General features: G+C 57.2%; 1 protein-coding gene across 1 annotated transcript in view; it reads right to left on the reverse strand.

Annotated features, from left to right (window-relative positions):
• Positions 1-1,652: 1,652 nt before the first annotated feature.
• LOC144954383 (vacuolar protein sorting-associated protein 16 homolog) overlaps positions 1,653-20,000 on the reverse strand; it is a gene marked incomplete at its 3' end in the record, with an annotated part of 18,684 nt that continues 336 nt past the window's right edge. Inside the window, exons 1-6 of the mRNA XM_078884886.1 lie at positions 19,874-20,000; positions 16,718-16,806; positions 15,503-15,591; positions 12,605-12,733; positions 4,807-4,954; positions 1,653-1,825 (exon numbers count right to left, since the gene is read on the reverse strand). The exon at positions 19,874-20,000 is cut by the window's right edge and continues 336 nt beyond it. Coding sequence (XP_078741012.1) covers positions 1,653-1,825; positions 4,807-4,954; positions 12,605-12,733; positions 15,503-15,591; positions 16,718-16,806; positions 19,874-19,923 — 678 coding nt within the window. The remainder of the gene's footprint in view (positions 1,826-4,806; positions 4,955-12,604; positions 12,734-15,502; positions 15,592-16,717; positions 16,807-19,873) is intronic.

The following is a 20,000-nucleotide window of genomic DNA, read 5'->3' on the forward strand; positions in this document are numbered from 1 at the left end:
TGAGTGGGTGAGTGGGTGGGTGGGTGAGTGGGTGAGAGGGTGGGTGGGTGAGTGAGTGGTGGAGAGTGGTGAGTGGGTGGGTGGGTGGGTGAGTGGGTGGGAGAGTGGTGAGTGGTGGGTGGGTGGGTGTTGGTGGGTGAGTGGGTGAGGTGGTGGGTGAGTGGTGAGTGGTGAGTGGGTGAGTGGGTGGTGAGTGGGTGAGTGGGTGAGTGGGTGGGTGAGTGGGTGTGGGTGAGTGGGTGGTGAGTGAGTGGGTGGGTGGTGTGAGTGGTGAGTGGGTGAGTGGGTGAGTGGGTGGGGTGAGTGGGTGAGTGGGTGTGGGTGAGTGGGTGGGTGGGTGGGTGAGTGGGTGGGAGTGGGTGAGTGGGTGAGTGGGTGGGTGAGTGGGTGGTGAGTGGGTGAGTGGGTGAGTGGGTGAGGGTGAGTGGGTGAGTGGGTGGGTGAGTGGGTGAGTGGGTGAGGTGAGGTGGGTGAGTGGGTGAGTGGGTGGGTGAGTGGTGGTGAGTGGGTGAGTGGTGGTGAGTGGGTGGGTGGGTGGGTGAGTGGGTGAGTGGGTGGTGTGGTGGGTGAGTGGGGTGAGTGGGTGAGGTGGGTGGGGTGAGTGGGTGAGTGGGGTGAGTGGGGTGGGTGAGTGGGTGAGTGGGTGAGTGGTGGGTGAGTGGGTGGGGGGTGGGTGAGTGGTGAGTGGGTGGTGAGTGAGTGGTGGTGAGTGAGTGGTGAGTGGGTGAGTGAGTGAGTGGCTGAGTGAGTGAGTGAGTGGCTGAGTGAGTGAGTGAGTGGCTGAGTGAGTGAGTGGTGGTGAGTGAGTGAGTGGTGGAGTGGCTGAGTGAGTGAGTGGCTGAGTGAGTGAGTGAGTGGCTGAGTGAGTGAGTGGCGTGAGTGTGAGTGGCTGAGAGTAGTGAGTGGCTGAGTGAGTGAGTGAGTGCTGAGTGACTGAGTGAGTGGCTGAGTGAGTGGCTGAGTGAGTGAGTGAGTGGCTGAGTGAGTGAGTGAGTGGTGAGTGAGTAGGTGAGTGAGTGGCTGAGTTGAGTGAGTGAGTAGGCTGAGTGAGTGAGTGGCTGAGTGAGTGAGTGGCTGAGTGAGTGAGTGAGTGGCTGAGTGAGTGAGTGAGTAGGTGAGTGAGTAGGTGAGTGAGTGGCTGAGTGAGTGAGTGAGTGGCTGAGTGAGTGAGTGAGTAGGTGAGTGAGTAGGTGAGGAGTGGCTGAGTGAGTGAGTGAGTAGGTGAGTGAGTGAGTGGCTGAGTGAGTGAGTGAGTGGCTGAGTGAGTGAGTGAGTGGCTGAGTGAGTGAGTGAGTAGGTGAGTGAGTAGGTGAGTGAGTGAGTGAGTGGCTGAGTGAGTGAGTGGGTGAGTGAGTGAGTGAGTGGCTGAGTGAGTGAGTGGGTGAGTGAGTGAGTAAGTGAGTGAGTGAGGTGGGTGAGTGAGTGAGTGAGTGGCTGAGTGAGTGGCTGAGTGAGTGAGTGAGTGAGTAGGTGAGTGAGTGGGTGAGTGAGTGAGTGGCTGAGTGAGTAGGTGAGTGGCTGAGTGAGTGAGTGGCTGAGTGAGTGAGTGAGTAGGTGAGTGAGTAAGTAGGTGAGTGAGTGAGTGAGTAGGTGAGTGAGTGGCTGAGTGAGTGAGTGAGTAGGTGAGTGAGTAGGTGAGTGAGTGTACTCACCACGGAGCGACACTCTCCCGCTGCACCAGCAGTAGCTCCCTCCCTGTGGTGGCGAGTACGCTCACCGATCCTCCCGGCACGCTCACCGATCCTCCCGGCACGCTCCACCGGCACGCTCACCGGGCCGGCCGGCACCTGCAGCACGGCCCAGCAGCTTGGGCTAGCGAACACACCTGGGGGGGACACACCGTGTCTCTCTCTCCCCGTGTCTCTCACCGTGTGTCTCTCACCGTGTCTCCCCCCCGTGTCTCCCCCCGCGTCTCTCCCCCCGTGTCTCTCCCCCGCGTCTCCCCCCCCCGTGTCTCCCCCCCCGTGTCTCCCCCCCCGTGTCTCCCCCCCCGTGTCTCCCCCCCCGTGTCTCCCCCCCCGTGTCTCTCCCCCGTGTCTCCCCCCCCCGTGTCTCCCCCCCCGTGTCTCCCCCCCCCCCGTGTCTCTCCCCCCGTGTCCTCTCCCCCCGTCTCCCCCCGTGTCTCTCCCCCGTGTCTCTCCCCCCCCCCCCGTGTCTCCCCCCCGTGTGTCCCCCCCCCGCGTCTCTCCCCCCCCCGTGTCTCCCCCCCCCCCGTGTCTCCCCCCCCGTGTCTCTCCCCCCGTGTCTCCCCCCCCCGTGTCTCCCCCCCCGTGTCTCCCCCCCGTGTCTCCCCCCCCGCGTCTCTCCCCCCCCCGTGTCTCCCCCCCCCCCGTGTCTCCCCCCCCGTGTCTCCCCCCCGTGTCTCTCCCCCCGTGTCTCCCCCCCCCGTGTCTCCCCCCCCGTGTCTCCCCCCCGCGTCTCTCCCCCCCCCGTGTCTCCCCCCCCCCCGTGTCTCCCCCCCCGTGTCTCTCCCCCCGTGTCTCCCCCCCCGTGTCTCCCCGCCCGTGTCTCTCCCCCCGTGTCTCTCCCCCCGTGTCTCCCCCCCCCGTGTCTCCCCCCCGCGTCTCTCCCCCCCCCGTGTCTCCCCCCCCCCCGTGTCTCCCCCCCCGTGTCTCTCCCCCGTGTCTCTCCCCCCGTGTCTCCCCCCCCCGTGTCTCTCCCCCCGTGTCTCTCCCCCCGTGTCTCCCCCCCCGTGTCTCTCCCCCCGTGTCTCTCCCCCCGTGTCTCCCCCCCCGTGTCTCCCCGCCCGTGTCTCTCCCCCCGTGTCTCTGCCCCCGTGTCTCTCCCCCCGTGTCTCCCCCCCCCGTGTCCCCCCCCCCCCGTGTCTCTCCCCCCGTCTCTCCCCCCGTGTCTCTCCCCCCGTGTCTCCCCCCCCGTGTCTCTCCCCCCGTGTCTCTCCCCCGTGTCTCCCCCCCCGTGTCTCCCCGCCCGTGTCTCTCCCCCCGTGTCTCTGCCCCCGTGTCTCTCCCCCCCGTGTCTCCCCCCCCGTGTCTCCCCCCCCCGTGTCTCCCCCCCGTGTCTCCCCCCCCGTGTCTCCCCCCCCGTGTCTCCCCCCCGTGTCTCCCCCCCCGTGTCTCTCCCCCGTGTCTCCCCCCCCCGTGTCCCCCCCCCCCCGTGTCTCCCCCCCCGTGTCTCCCCCCCCGTGTCTCCCCCCGTGTCTCCCCCCCGTGTCTCCCCCCCCGTGTCTCTCCCCCCGTGTCTCCCCCCCCCGTCTCCCCCCCCCGTGTCTCCCCCCCCGTGTCTCCCCCCCGTGTCTCCCCCCCCGTGTCTCCCCCCCGTGTCTCCCCCCCGTGTCTCCCCCCGTGTCTCCCCCCCGTGTCCCCCCCCCCGTGTCTCCCCCCCCGTGTCTCCCCCCCCCGTGTCTCCCCCCCCGTGTCCCCCCCCCCCCGTGTCCCCCCCCCCCCGTGTCTCCCCCCCCGTGTCTCCCCCCCGTGTCTCCCCCCCGTGTCTCCCCCCCGTGTCTCCCCCCCCGTGTCTCCCCCCCCGTGTCTCCCCCCCGTGTCTCCCCCCCCGTGTCTCCCCCCCCGTGTCTCCCCCCCCGTGTCTCCCCCCCGTGTCTCCCCCCCGTGTCTCCCCCCCCGTGTCTCCCCCCCGTGTCTCCCCCCCCGTGTCTCCCCCCCGTGTCTCCCCCCCCGTGTCTCCCCCCCCGTGTCTCCCCCCCGTGTCTCCCCCCCCGTGTCTCCCCCCCCGTGTCTCCCCCCCGTGTCTCCCCCCGTGTCTCCCCCCCCGTGTCTCCCCCCGTGTCTCCCCCCCCGTGTCTCCCCCCCCCGTGTCTCCCCCCCCGTGTCTCCCCCCCCGTGTCTCCCCCCCCGTGTCTCCCCCCCCGTGTCTCCCCCCCCCGTGTCTCCCCCCCCGTGTCTCCCCCCCGTGTCTCCCCCCCGTGTCTCCCCCCCCGTGTCTCCCCCCCCGTGTCTCCCCCCCCGTGTCTCCCCCCCCGTGTCTCCCCCCCCGTGTCTCCCCCCCGTGTCTCCCCCCCCGTGTCTCCCCCCCCGTGTCTCCCCCCCGTGTCTCTCCCCCCGTGTCTCCCCCCCGTGTCTCCCCCCCCGTGTCTCCCCCCCGTGTCTCCCCCCCCGTGTCTCACCCCCCGTGTCTCTCCCCCCGTGTCTCCCCCCCCGTGTCTCCCCCCCCCGTGTCTCCCTCCCCCGTGTCTCCCCCCCCGTGTCTCTCCCCCACGTGTCTCCCCCCCGTGTCTCCCCCCCCGTGTCTCTCCCCCCGTGTCTCCCCCCGTGTCTCCCCCCCCGTGTCTCCCCCCCGTGTCTCCCCCCCGTGTCTCCCCCCCGTGTCTCCCCCCCCCGTGTCTCCCCCCCCGTGTCTCCCCCCCCGTGTCTCCCCCCCCGTGTCTCCCCCCCCCGTGTCTCCCTCCCCGTGTCTCCCCCCCCGTGTCTCTCCCCCACGTGTCTCCCCCCCGTGTCTCCCCCCCCGTGTCTCTCCCCCCGTGTCTCCACCCCGTGTCTCCCCCCCCGTGTCTCCCCCCCCGTGTCTCCCCCCCGTGTCTCCCCCCCGTGTCTCCCCCCGTGTCTCCCCCCCGTGTCTCTCCCCCCGCGTCTCTCCCCCCGCGTCTCCCCCCCGCGTCTCTCCCCCCGCGTCTCCCCCCCCGCGTCTCCCCCCCGCGTCTCCCCCCCCGTGTCTCCCCCCCGTGTCTCCCCCCCCGTGTCTCCCCCCGTGTCTCCCCCCCCGTGTCTCCCCCCCGTGTCTCCCCCCCCCGTGTCTCCCCCCTCCGTGTCTCCCCCCCGTGTCTCCCCCCCGTGTCTCCCCCCCCGTGTCTCCCCCCCCGTGTCTCCCCCCCCGTGTCTCCCCCCCGTGTACCTGGTGTCTCAGGAAGTCGCCTGAGTCTGAGGCTGTCCGTGTTGTCCGCGAGGACAAATCTGGAGACTCCCCCGGTGAGCAGAGCAAGTCCCGTCCCAGACGGAGACAAGAAGACGCTGGCAGAGACAGCGCGGAGCGTCTTCACGTCCTGAGAGACACGGAGACACAGAGACACAGAGACACGCAGAGAGACACGTCCTGAGACACGGAGACACAGAGACACACAGAGACACGCAGAGACACACAGAGACACACAGAGACACACAGACACACAGAGACACACAGAGACACGGAGACACACGCATTGACACAGAGACACACAGAGACACACAGAGACACAGAGACACAGAGACACGGTGAGACACGGTGAGACACACAGAGACACGCAGAGACAAGCAGAGACACACAGAGACACGCAGAGACACACAGACACACAGAGACACAGAGACACAGAGACAAGCAGAGACACACAGACACGCAGAGACACACAGAGACACGCAGAGACACACAGAGACACACAGAGACACACAGAGACACGCAGAGACACACAGAGACACACAGAGACACACAGAGACACACAGAAACACACAGAGACTCACAGAGACACACAGAGACACACAGAGACACACAGAGACACACAGAGACACAGAGACACACAGAGACACGCAGAGACACACAGAGACACACAGAGACACAGAGACACACAGAGACACACAGAGACACACAGAGACACGCAGAGACACACAGAGACACACAGAGACACACAGAGACACACAGAGACACACAGAGACACAGAGACACACAGAGACACACAGAGACACACAGAGACACAGAGACACACAGAGACACAGAGACACACAGAGACACAGAGACACACAGAGACACAGAGACACACAGAGACACAGAGACACACAGAGACACAGAGACACACAGAGACACACAGAGACACACAGAGACACACAGAGACACGGAGACACACAGAGACACACAGAGACACACAGAGACACGGAGACGCACGCATTGACACAGAGACACACGGAGACACACAGAGACACACAGAGACACAGAGACACACAGAGACACAGAGACACACAGAGACACAGAGACACACAGAGACACAGAGACACACAGAGACACACAGAGACACAGAGACACACAGAGACACAGAGACACACAGAGACACAGAGACACACAGAGACACAGAGACACACAGAGACACAGAGACACGCAGAGACACACAGAGACACACAGAGACACACAGAGACACACGGAGACACACGCGTTGACACAGACACACAGAGACACAGAGACACGGAGACACACAGAGTCACACAGAGACACACAGAGACACGCAGAGACACGCAGAGACACAGAGAGACACACAGAGACACACAGAGACACACAGAAACACACAGAGACACACAGAGACACACGGAGACACACGGAGACACACAGAGACATACAGAAACACACAGAGACACACAGAGACACAGAGACACACAGAGACACACAGAGACACACAGAAACACACAGAGACACACAGAGACACGCAGAGACACACAGAGACACACAGAGACACACAGAGACACAGAGACACACAGAGACACACAGAGACACGCAGAGACACACAGAGACACACAGAGACACACAGAGACACACAGAAACACACAGAGACACACAGAGACACAGAGACACACAGAGACACACAGAGACACGCAGAGACACACAGAGACACACAGAGACACGCAGAGACACACAGAGACACACAGAGACACACAGAGACACACAGAGACACGCAGAGACACGCAGAGACACACAGAGACACACAGAGACACACAGAGACACGCAGAGACACACAGAGACACACAGAGACACGGAGACGCACGCATTGACACAGAGACACACGGAGACACACAGAGACACACAGAGACACGCAGAGACACGCAGAGACACGCAGAGACACACAGAGACACACAGAGACACACAGAGACACACAGAGACACGCAGAGACACACAGAGACACACAGAGACACACAGAGACACGCAGAGACACACAGAGACACACAGAGACACGGAGACGCACGCATTGACACAGAGACACACGGAGACACACAGAGACACACAGAGACACACAGAGACACACAGAGACACACAGAGACACACAGAGACACACAGAGACACACAGAGACACACAGAGACACGCAGAGACACACAGAGACACACAGAGACACACAGAGACACACAGAGACACGCAGAGACACGCAGAGACACAGAGAGACACACAGAGACACACAGAGACACGCAGAGACACGCAGAGACACGCAGAGACACAGAGAGACACACAGAGACACACAGAGACACACAGAGACACACAGAGACACGCAGAGACACGCAGAGACACGCAGAGACACGCAGAGACACGCAGAGACACACAGAGACACGCAGAGACACGCAGAGACACGCAGAGACACGCAGAGACACGCAGAGACACACAGAGACACGCAGAGACACGCAGAGACACGCAGAGACACGCAGAGACACACAGAGACACACTGAGACACACAGAGACACACAGAGACACGCAGAGACACGCAGAGACACGCAGAGACACGCAGAGACACGCAGAGACACACAGAGACACGCAGAGACACGCAGAGACACGCAGAGACACGCAGAGACACACAGAGACACGCAGAGACACGCAGAGACACGCAGAGACACGCAGAGACACGCAGAGACACACAGAGACACGCAGAGACACGCAGAGACACACAGAGACACACAGAGACACACAGAGACACACAGAGACACACAGACACACACTGAGACACGCAGAGACACGCAGAGACACGCAGAGACACACAGAGACACGCAGAGACACACTGAGACACACAGAGACACGCAGAGACACACAGAGACACACAGAGACACGCAGAGACACACAGAGACACACAGAGACACGCAGAGACACACAGAGACACGCAGAGACACACAGAGACACGCAGAGACACACAGAGACACTCACAGACACGCAGAGACACACAGAGACACGCAGAGACACACAGAGACACACAGAGACACTCACAGACACGCAGAGACACGCAGAGACACGCAGAGACACACAGAGACACGCAGAGACACACAGAGACACGCAGAGACACACAGAGACACGCAGAGACACACAGCGACACACAGAGACACACAGAGACACACAGAGACACGCAGAGACACACAGAGACACGCAGAGACACACAGAGACACGCAGAGACACACAGAGACACGCAGAGACACAGAGAGACACACAGAGACACACAGAGACACACAGAGACACGCAGAGACACACAGAGACACGCAGAGACACACAGAGACACACAGAGACACACAGAGACACACAGAGACACGCAGAGACACACAGAGACACGCAGAGACACACAGAGACACGCAGAGACACACAGAGACACACAGAGACACACAGAGACACACAGAGACACGCAGAGACACACAGAGACACGCAGAGACACGCAGAGACACGCAGAGACACGCAGAGACACGCAGAGACACGCAGAGACACGCAGAGACACACAGAGACACACAGAGACACACAAAGACACACAGAGACACACAGAGACACACAGAGACACGCAGAGACACACAGAAACACACAGAGACACACAGAGGCACGAAGAGACACACAGAGACACACAGAGACACACAGAGACACACAGAGACACGCAGAGACACACAGAGACACACAGAGACACACAGAGACACACAGAGACACACAGAGACACACAGATACACACAGAGACACACAGAGACACGCAGAGACACACAGAGACACGCAGAGACACACAGAGACACACAGAGACACGCAGAGACACACAGAGACACACAGAGACACGCAGAGACACGCAGAGACACACAGACACACACAGAGACACGCAGAGACACACAGAGACACACAGAGACACGAAGAGACACACAGAGACACACAGAGACACACAGAGACACACAGAGACACACAGAGACACGCAGAGACACACAGAGACACACAGAGACACACAGAGACACGCAGAGACACACAGAGACACACAGAGACACACAGAGACACACAGAGACACGCAGAGACACGCAGAGACACACAGAGACACACAGAGACACACAGAGACACGCAGAGACACGCAGAGACACACAGAGACACGCAGAAACACGCAGAGACACGCAGAGACACACAGAGACACACAGAGACACGCAGAGACACGCAGAGACACGCAGAGACACACAGAGACACACAGAGACACACAGAGACACACAGAGACACACAGAGACACACAGAGACACACAGAGACACGAAGAGACACACAGAGACACACAGAGACACACAGAGACACACAGAGACACACAGAAACACACAGAGACACGGAGACACACGCGTTGACACAGAGACACGCAGAGACACACAGACACACAGAGACACGCAGAGACACACAGAGACACAGAGACACACAGAGACACAGAGACACAGAGACACACAGAGACACACAGAGACACACAGAGACACACAGAGACACACAGAGACACAGAGACACACAGAGACACACAGAGACACGCAGAAACACACAGAGACACACGGAGACACACGGAGACACACGGAGACACACGGAGACACACAGAGACACACAGAGACACGCAGAGACACGCAGAGACACGCAGAGACACACAGAGACACGCAGAGACACGCAGAGACACGCAGAGACACACAGAGACACACAGAGACACGCGGAGACACGCAGAGACACGCAGAGACACACAGAGACACGCAGAGACACGCAGAGACACGCAGAGACACGCAGAGACACGCAGAGACACGCAGAGACACGCAGAGACACACAGAGACACACAGAGACACGCAGAGACACACAGAGACACACAGAGACACACAGAGACACGCAGAGACACGCAGAGACACACAGAGACACGCAGAGACACACAGAGACACACAGAGACACATACAGACACACAGAGACACACAGAGACACGGGGAGACACACAGAGACACACAGAGACACGGGGAGACACGCAGAGACACGCAGAGACACACAGAGACACACAGAGACACGCACAGACACACAGAGACACACAGAGACACGCAGAGACACGGGGAGACACACAGAGACACAGAGACACACAGAGACACACAGAGACACGCAGAGACACACAGACACACAGAGACACACAGAGACACACAGACACACAGAGACACACAGAGACACACAGAGACACACAGAGACACACAGACACACAGAGACACACAGAGACACGCAGAGACACGCAGAGACACACAGAGACACGCAGAGACACACAGAGACACGCAGAGACACGCAGAGACACGCAGAGACACACAGAGACACAGAGACACACAGAAACACACAGAGACACACAGACACACAGAGACACACAGAGACACGCAGAGACACACAGAGACACGCAGAGACACGCAGAGACACACAGAGACACACAGAGACACACAGAGACACACAGAGACACACAGAGACACAGAGACACACAGAGACACACAGAGACACACAGAGACACACAGAGACACGCAGAGACACACAGAAACACACAGAGACACACAGAGACACACAGAGACACACAGAGACACGCAGAGACACGCAGAGACACGCAGAGACCCACAGAGACACACAGAGACACACAGAGACACGCAGAGACACGCAGAGACACACAGAGACACACAGAGACACGCAGAGACACGCAGAGACACGCAGAGACACGCAGAGACACGCAGAGACACACAGAGACACACAGAGACACACAGAGACACACAGATACACACAGAGACACGCAGAGACACACAGAGACACACAGAGACACACAGACACACAGAAACACACAGAGACACGCAGAGACACACAGAGACACGCAGAGACACACAGAGACACACAGAGACACACAGAGACACGCAGAGACACACAGAGACACGCAGAGACACGCAGAGACACGCAGAGACACACAGAGACACACAGAGACACACAGAGACACGCAGAGACACACAGAGACACACAGAGACACGCAGAGACACACAGAGACGCACAGAGACACACAGAGACACACAGAGACACACAGAGACACACAGAGACACGCAGAGACACACAGAGACACACAGAGACACGCAGAGACACACAGAGACACACAGAGACACACGCGTTAACACAGAGACACACAGAGACACACAGAGACACACAGAGACACGGAGACACACGCGTTGACACAGAGACACACAGAGACGCAGAGACACACAGAGACACGCAGAGACACACAGAGACACAGAGACACACAGAGACACGCAGAGACACGCAGAGACACACAGAGACACAGAGACACACAGAGACACACAGAGACACACAGAGACACGCAGAGACATGGAGACACACGCAGAGACACACAGAGACACACAGAGACACACAGAGACACGGAGACACACAGAGACACACAGAGACACGGAGACACACGCGTTGACACAGAGACACACAGAGACACACAGAGACACACAGAGACACGGAGACACATGCGTTGACACAGTGTAGTAGTAGTAGTAGTGTAGTAGTAGTAGTGTAGTAGTGATGGTAGTAGTGTAGTAGTGATAGTGATGGTAGTAGTGTAGTAGTACTAGTGTACTAGTGTAGTGTAGTAGTGTAGTAGTGATGGTAGTGATGGTAGCTCACGTTCCCCATGGTGAAGGTACGGATGAAGGTTCCGTGCTGGTCGTACACCAGCACCTGCCTCTAGTAGAAGTAGTGTAGTAGTGTAGTAGTAGTAGTAGTGTAGTAGTAGTGTAGTAGTGATGGTAGTAGTAGTGTAGTAGTGATGGTGATGGTAGTGATGGTAGCTCACGTTCCCCATGGTGAAGGTACGGATGAAGGTTCCGTGCTGGTCGTACACCAGCACCTGCCTCTAGTAGAAGTACTAGTGTAGTAGTAGTGTAGTAGTGATAGTGTAGTAGTAGTGTAGTAGTGATAGTGTAGTAGTAGTGTAGTAGTGATAGTGTAGTAGTAGTGATGGTAGTGATGGTAGTGATGGTAGTGATGGTAGTGATGGTAGCTCACGGTCCCCATGGTGAAGGTACGGATGAAGGTTCCGTGCTGGTCGTACACCAGCACCTGCCTCTAGTAGTAGTAGTGTAGTAGTAGTGTAGTAGTGATAGTGTAGTAGTAGTGATGGTAGTGATGGTAGTGATGGTAGTGATGGTAGTGATGGTAGCTCACGTTCCCCATGGTGAAGGTACGGATGAAGGTTCCGTGCTGGTCGTACACCAGCACCTGCCTCTAGTAGAAGTAGTGTAGTAGTGTAGTAGTAGTAGTGTAGTAGTAGTGTAGTAGTGATGGTAGTAGTAGTGTAGTAGTGATGGTGATGGTAGTGATGGTAGTGATGGTAGCTCACGGTCCCCATGGTGAAGGTACGGATGAAGGTTCCGTGCTGGTCGTACACCAGCACCTGCCTCTAGTAGTAGTAGTGTAGTAGTAGTGTAGTAGTGATAGTGTAGTAGTAGTGATGGTAGTGATGGTAGTGATGGTAGTGATGGTAGTGATGGTAGCTCACGTTCCCCATGGTGAAGGTACGGATGAAGGTTCCGTGCTGGTCGTACACCAGCACCTGCCTCTAGTAGAAGTAGTGTAGTAGTGTAGTAGTAGTAGTAGTGTAGTAGTAGTGTAGTAGTGATGGTAGTAGTAGTGTAGTAGTGATGGTGATGGTAGTGATGGTAGTGATGGTAGCTCACGTTCCCCATGGTGAAGGTACGGATGAAGGTTCCGTGCTGGTCGTACACCAGCACCTGCCCGTCGTCCTGCACGACCATCAGCTCCTCGCGATGAGACCAGCCCAGCGACAGCACGCGCCCACTCTTCCACTAGGGGGTGATGGGGGTGATGGGGGTGATGGTGGTGATGGTGATGGTGGTGATGGTGGTGGTGGTGATGGTGGTGGTGGTGATGGTGGTGATGGTGGTGATGGTGGTGGTGGTGATGGTGGTGATGGTGGTGGTGGTGATGGTGGTGATGGTGGTGGTGGTGGTGGTGGTGATGGTGGTGATGGTGGTGATGGTGGTGGTGGTGATGGTGGTGATGGTGGTGGTGGTGATGGTGGTGATGGTGGTGGTGGTGATGGTGGTGATGGTGGTGATGGTGGTGATGGTGGTGATGGTGGTGATGGTGGTGATGGTAGTGATGGTGGTGATGGTGATGGTGGTGATGGTGGTGATGGTGGCGGTGGTGGTGGCGGTGATGGTGGTGATGGTGGTGATGGTGGTGGTGGTGATGGTGGTGATGGTGGTGATGGTGGTGGTGGTGATGGTAGTGATGGTAGTGATGGTGATAGTAGTGATGGTAGTGATGGTGATGGTAGTGATGGTAGTGATGGTAGTGATGGTAGTGATGGTAGTGATGGTGATAGTAGTGATGGTAGTGATGGTGATGGTAGTGATGGTAGTGATGGTGATAGTAGTGATGGTAGTGATGGTGATGGTAGTGATGGTAGTGATGGTAGTGATGGTAGTGATGGTGATGGTAGTGATGGTGGTGATGGTAGTGATGGTAGTGATGGTAGTGATGGTAGTGATGGTAGTGATGATGGTGATGTTAGTGATGGTAGTGATGGTAGTGATGGTAGTGATTGTAGTGATGGTGATGGTGATAGTAGTGATGGTAGTGATGGTGATGGTGGTGATGGTGGTGATGGTAGTGATGGTGATGGTGGTGATGGTGGTGATGGTAGTGATGGTGATGGTGGTGATGGTGGTGATGGTAGTGATGGTGGTGGTGATGGTGGTGATGATGGTAGTGATGGTGGTGATGGTGGTGATGGTGGTGATGGTGGTGATGGTGGTGATGGTAGTGATGGTGGTGATGGTGGTGATGGTGGTGATGGTAGTGATGGTGATGGTGGTGATGGTGGTGATGGTAGTGATGGTGGTGGTGATGGTGGTGATGATGGTAGTGATGGTGGTGATGGTGGTGATGGTGGTGATGGTAGTGATGGTGGTGATGGTGGTGATGGTGGTGATGGTAGTGATGGTGATGGTGGTGATGGTGGTGATGGTGGTGATGGTGATGGTGGTGATGGTGGTGATGGTGATGGTAGTGATGGTGATGGTGGTGATGATGGTGATGATGGTGATGATGGTGGTGATGGTGGTGATGGTGGTGATGGTGGTGATGGTGGTGATGGTGGTGATGGTAGTGATGGTGATGATGGTGGTGATGGTGATGATGGTGGTGATGGTGGTGGTGATGGTGGTGGTGATGGTGGTGATGGTGGTGATGGTAGTGATGGTGATGATGGTGGTGATGGTGATGATGGTGATGGTGGTGATGGTAGTGATGGTGGTGATGGTGGTGATAGTGATGGTGATGGTAGTGATGGTGATGATGGTGGTGATGGTGATGGTGATGGTGGTGATGGTGGTGATGGTGGTGATGATGATGGTGTTCACCTTGAACGATGAGAGAGTAGACCCTGACGCGGAGTAGACGCTGATTGTGGTAGTGATGGTGGTGATGGTGATGATGGTGGTGATGGTGATGGTGGTGATAGTGATGGTAGTGATGGTGATGATGATGGTGTTCACCTTGAACGATGAGAGAGTAGACCCTGACGCGGAGTAGACGCTGATTGTGGTAGTGATGGTGATGATGGTGATGATGATGGTAGTGATGGTGGTGATGGTAGTGATGATGGTGATGGTGGTGATGGTGATGATGATGGTAGTGATGGTGGTGATGGTAGTGATGATGGTAGTGATGGTGATGATGATGGTGTTCACCTTGAACGATGAGAGAGTTGACCCTGACGCGGAGTAGACGCTGATTGTGGTAGTGATGGTGGTGATGGTGGTGATGGTGATGGTGGTGATGGTGATGGTAGTGATGATGGTAGTGATGGTGATGATGATGGTGATCACCTTGAACGATGAGAGAGTAGACCCTGACGCGGAGTAGACGCTGATTGTGGTAGTGATGGTGGTGATGGTGGTGATGGTGATGGTAGTGATGGTGGTGATGATGGTGATGATGATGGTAGTGATGGTGGTGATGGTAGTGATGATGGTAGTGATGGTGGTGATGATGATGTTGTTCACCTTGAACGATGAGAGAGTAGACCCTGACGCGGAGTAGACGCTGATTGTGGTAGTGATGGTGGTGATGATGGTGATGATGATGATAGTGATGGTGGTGATGGTGATGGTGGTGATGATGGTGATGATGATGATAGTGATGATGATGATAGTGATGGTGGTGATGATGGTGATGATGATGATAGTGATGGTGGTGATGGTAGTGGTGATGGTAGTGATGGTGGTGATGATGATGTTGTTCACCTTGAACGATGAGAGAGTAGACCCTGACGCGGAGTAGACGCTGATTGTGGTAGTGATGGTGGTGATGGTGGTGATGGTGATGGTGGTGATGGTGGTGATGGTGATGATGGTGGTGATAGTGATGGTAGTGATGGTGATGATGGTGATCACCTTGAACGATGAGAGAGTAGACCCTGACGCGGAGTAGACGCTGATTGTGGTAGTGATGGTGATGATGGTGGTGATGGTGATGGTGGTGATGGTGGTGATGGTGATGATGGTGGTGATAGTGATGGTAGTGATGGTGATGATGATGGTGTTCACCTTGAACGATGAGAGAGTAGACCCTGACGCGGAGTAGACGCTGATTGTGGGACGCACAGACAGCTTCTCCTGGTCATCCTTCATCAGCGCTGAGCGGGGCGGGGGTCACGCGGGGTCATGATGACGTCACTGATGACGTCACTGATGATGATGTCACTGATGATGATGTCACTGATGATGATGTCACTGATGATGATGTCACTGATGATGTCACTGGTGATGATGTCACTGATGATGTCACTGATGATGATGTCACTGGTCATCCTTCATCAGCGCTGAGCGGGGCGGGGGTCACACGGGGTCATGATGACGTCACTGATGACGTCACTGATGATGATGTCACTGATGATGATGTCACTGATGATGATGTCACTGATGATGATGTCACTGATGACGATGCCACTGATGATGATGTCACTGATGATGTCACTGATGATGATGTCACTGATGATGTCACTGATGATGATGTCACTGATGATGTCACTGATGATGTCACTGATGTCACTAATGATGTCACTGATGATGATGTCACTGATGATGTCACTGATGATGATGTCACTGATGATGTCACTGATGATGTCACTGATGATGATGTCACTGATGATGTCACTGGTCATCCTTCATCAGCGCTGAGCGGGGCAGGGGTCACACGGGGTCATGATGACGTCACTGATGATGTCACTGATGATGTCACTGATGATGATGTCACTGATGATGATGTCACTGATGATGATGTCACTGATGATGTCACTGATGATGATGTCACTGATGATGTCACTGATGATGATGTCACTGATGATGATGTCACTGATGATGTCACTGATGACGTCACTGATATTCATCAGCGCTGAGCGGGGCGGGGGTCACACGGGGTCATGATGACGTCACTGATGATGTCACTGATGATGTCACTGATGATGATGTCACTGATGATGATGTCACTGATGATGATGTCACTGATGATGATGTCACTGATGATGTCACTGATGACGATGCCACTGATGATGATGTCACTGATGATGATGTCACTGATGATGACGTCACTGATGATGACTTCACTGATGATGACGATGCCACTGATGAAGTCACTGATGATGACGTCACTGATGTCATTGATGATGTCATTGATGACGTCACTGATGATGACGTCACTGATGATGACGTCACTGATGATGACGTCACTGATGATGACGTCACTGCCCCCCCCCCACTCACCCACGGGGCCGCCGTGTTGAGCGGCCGCCACCAGGTGACCCTTGACCTCAAAGCGGTCTGCCCAGGCCATGCAGTACAGCTCCTCACGCCTAGGCACGGGGGGGGGGGGGTCATGGGGGGTCAAGGGGGTCAAGGGGGTCATGGGGGGTCATGGGGGAGGTCATGGGGGTCATGGGAGGGTCATGGGAGGGTCATGGGAGGGGCATGGGGGGTCATGGGGGGGATGATTGTGGGTGGGTGAGTGGGTGGGTGAGTGGTGAGTGAGTGCGTGGGTGAGTGCGTGGGTGAGTGTGTGGGTGAGTGCGTGGGTGAGTGCGTGGGTGAATGTGTGGGTGAGTGCGTGGGTGAGTGCGTGGGTGAGTGTGTGGGTGAGTGCGTGGGTGAGTGAGTGGGTGGGTGAGTGTGTGGGTGAGTGGTGAGTGGGTGTGTGGGTGAGTGCGTGGGTGAGTGAGTGGGTGGGTGAGTGGGTGGGTGAGTGGTGAGTGGGTGTGTGGGTGAGTGCGTGGGTGGGTGAGTGTGTGGGTGTGTGGGTGAGTGCGTGGGTGAGTGGGTGGGTGAGTGGTGAGTGAGTGCGTGGGTGAGTGCGTGGGTGAATGTGTGGGTGAGTGCGTGGGTGAGTGCGTGGGTGAGTGTGTGGGTGTGTGGGTGGGTGAGTGGTGAGTGGGTGTGTGGGTGAGTGCGTGGGTGAGTGAGTGGGTGAGTGGGTGGTGAGTGTGTGAGTGAGTGCGTGGGTGAGTGAGTGGGTGGGTGAGTGGGTGGGTGAGTGAGTGAGTGAGTGTGTGGGTGAGTGCGTGGGTGAGTGTGTGGGTGAGTGGGTGGTGAGTGTGTGAGTGGTGAGTGAGTGTGTGGGTGAGTGCGTGGGTGAGTGTGTGGGTGAGTGCGTGGGTGAGTGCGTGGGTGAGTGCGTGGGTGAGTGTGTGGGTGAGTGGGTGGTGAGTGTGTGAGTGAGTGCGTGGGTGAGTGAGTGGGTGGGTGAGTGGGTGGGTGAGTGAGTGAGTGAGTGTGTGGGTGAGTGCGTGGGTGAGTGTGTGGGTGAGTGGGTGGTGAGTGTGTGAGTGGTGAGTGAGTGTGTGGGTGAGTGCGTGGGTGAGTGTGTGGGTGAGTGCGTGGGTGAGTGCGTGGGTGAGTGCGTGGGTGAGTGTGTGGGTGAGTGGGTGGTGAGTGTGTGAGTGGTGAGTGAGTGTGTGAGTGAGTGTGTGGGTGAGTGAGTGGGTGGTGAGTGTGAGGGTGAGTGTGTGAGTGAGTGGTGAGTGTGTGGGTGAGTGGTGAGTGTGAGTGTGTGTGGGTGAGTGCGTGGGTGAGTGTGTGGGTGAGTGAGTGTGTGGGTGAGTGCGTGAGTGGGTGAGTGGGTGAGTAAGTGGTGAGTGTGAGGGTGAGTGTGTGGGTGAATGAGTAGGTGAGTGAGTGGGTGAGTGAGTGGGTGAGTGTGTGAGTGAGTGAGTGAGTGGGTGAGTGAGTGGGTGAGTGAGTGGGTGAGTGAGTGAGTGGGTGAGTGAGTGAGTGGGTGGGTGAGTGGTTGGGTGAGTGAGTGGTTGAGTGAGTGAGTGGGTGAGTGAGTGGGTGAGTGAGTAGGTGAGTGAGTGGTGAGTGAGTGGTGAGTGAGTGGGTGAGTGAGTGAGTGTGTGAGTGGGTGTGTGAGTGTGTGCGTGAGAGAGTGGCCGAGTGAGTGTGTGTGTGGGTGAGTGGTGAGTGTGTGTGTGAGTGTGTGAGTGGGTGAGTGGTGAGTGTGTGGTGAGTGTGTGGGTGCGTGAGTGGTGAGTGGGTGAGTGAGTGGGTGAGTGAGTGAGTGTGTGAGTGTGTGGGTGAGTGAGTGGTGAGTGTGTGAGTGGGTGAGTGAGTGTGTGAGTGTGTGGGTGAGTGGTGAGTGTGTGAGTGGGTGAGTGAGTGTGTGAGTGTGTGAGTGTGTGAGTGGGTGAGTGAGTGGTGAGTGAGTGTGTGGGTGAGTAGCTGAGTGTGTGGGTGAGTGAGTGGTGAGTGAGTAGCTGAGTGTGTGGGTGAGTGAGTGGTGAGTGAGTGGTGAGTGAGTGTGTGTGTGAGTGTGTGGGTGAGTGAGTGTGTGAGTGTGTGAGTGAGTGAGTGGGTGGGTGAGTGAGTGGCTGAGTGTGTGGGTGAGTGAGTGGGTGAGTGAGTGGATGAGTGAGTGGGTGAGTGAGTGGTGAGTGAGTGAGTGAGTGGTGAGTGTGTGAGTGGGTGGGTGAGTGTGTGGGTGAGTGAGTGGTGAGTGTGTGGGTGAGTGTGTGGGTGAGTGTGTGGGTGAGTGGGTGAGTGAGTGAGTGGGTAGGTGAGTGTGTGGGTGAGTGTGTGGGTGAGTGTGTGGGTGAGTGTGTGGGTGAGTGTGTGGGTGAGTGAGTGAGTGGGTAGGTGAGTGTGTGGGTGAGTGTGTGGGTGAGTGAGTGGTGAGTGTGTGGGTGAGTGTGTGGGTGAGTGGGTGAGTGTGTGGGTGAGTGAGTGGTGAGTGTGTGGGTGAGTGTGTGGGTGAGTGTGTGGGTGAGTGTGTGGGTGAGTGTGTGGGTGAGTGGGTGAGTGGGTGGTGAGTGAGTGGGTGAGTGGGTGAGTGAGTGTGTGAGTGAGTGGGTGAGTGGGTGAGTGAGTGTGTGAGTGAGTGGGTGAGTGTGTGGGTGAGTGAGTGTGTGAGTGAGTGGGTGAGTGTGTGGGTGAGTAGCTGAGTGTGTGGGTGAGTGAGTGGATGAGTGAGTGGGTGAGTGAGTGTGTGGGTGAGTGTGTGGGTGAGTGGGTGAGTGAGTGAGTGGGTAGGTGAGTGTGTGGGTGAGTGAGTGGTGAGTGAGTGTGTGAGTGTGTGAGTGAGTGAGTGGTGAGTGAGTGGTGAGTGAGTGTGGTGAGTGGTGAGTGGCTGAGTGAGTGAGTGGGTGAGTGGGTGGGTGAGTGAGTGGGTGAGTGGGTGGGTGAGTGGGTGAGTGAGTGGGTGAGTGAGTGAGTGGCTGAGTGAGTGGGTGAGTGAGTGGGTGAGTGAGTGGGTGAGTGAGTTTGTGGCTGAGTGAGTGAGTGTGTGAGTGAGTGGTGAGTGAGTGAGTGGTGAGTGGCTGAGTGAGTGGGTGAGTGAGTGGGTGAGTGAGTGAGTGGCTGAGTGAGTGGGTGAGTGAGTGGTGAGTGAGTGAGTGGTGAGTGAGTGAGTGGTGAGTTGTCAGCTCTGCTCACCTATAAAACTTGTCACCCATCGGGTTCCAGTCTGCCGTGACGAGAGACATGGCTACAGGTGTCTCTCTCTCGTCTCCCTGTGTCCCTGTCTGTCTGTGTGTGTCTCCGTGTGTGTCTCTGTGTGTGT

The sequence above is a fragment of the Lampetra fluviatilis genome, unplaced genomic scaffold (assembly GCF_964198595.1).
Source record: "Lampetra fluviatilis unplaced genomic scaffold, kcLamFluv1.1 SCAFFOLD_858, whole genome shotgun sequence".
Lineage (NCBI taxonomy): Eukaryota > Metazoa > Chordata > Hyperoartia > Petromyzontiformes > Petromyzontidae > Lampetra > Lampetra fluviatilis.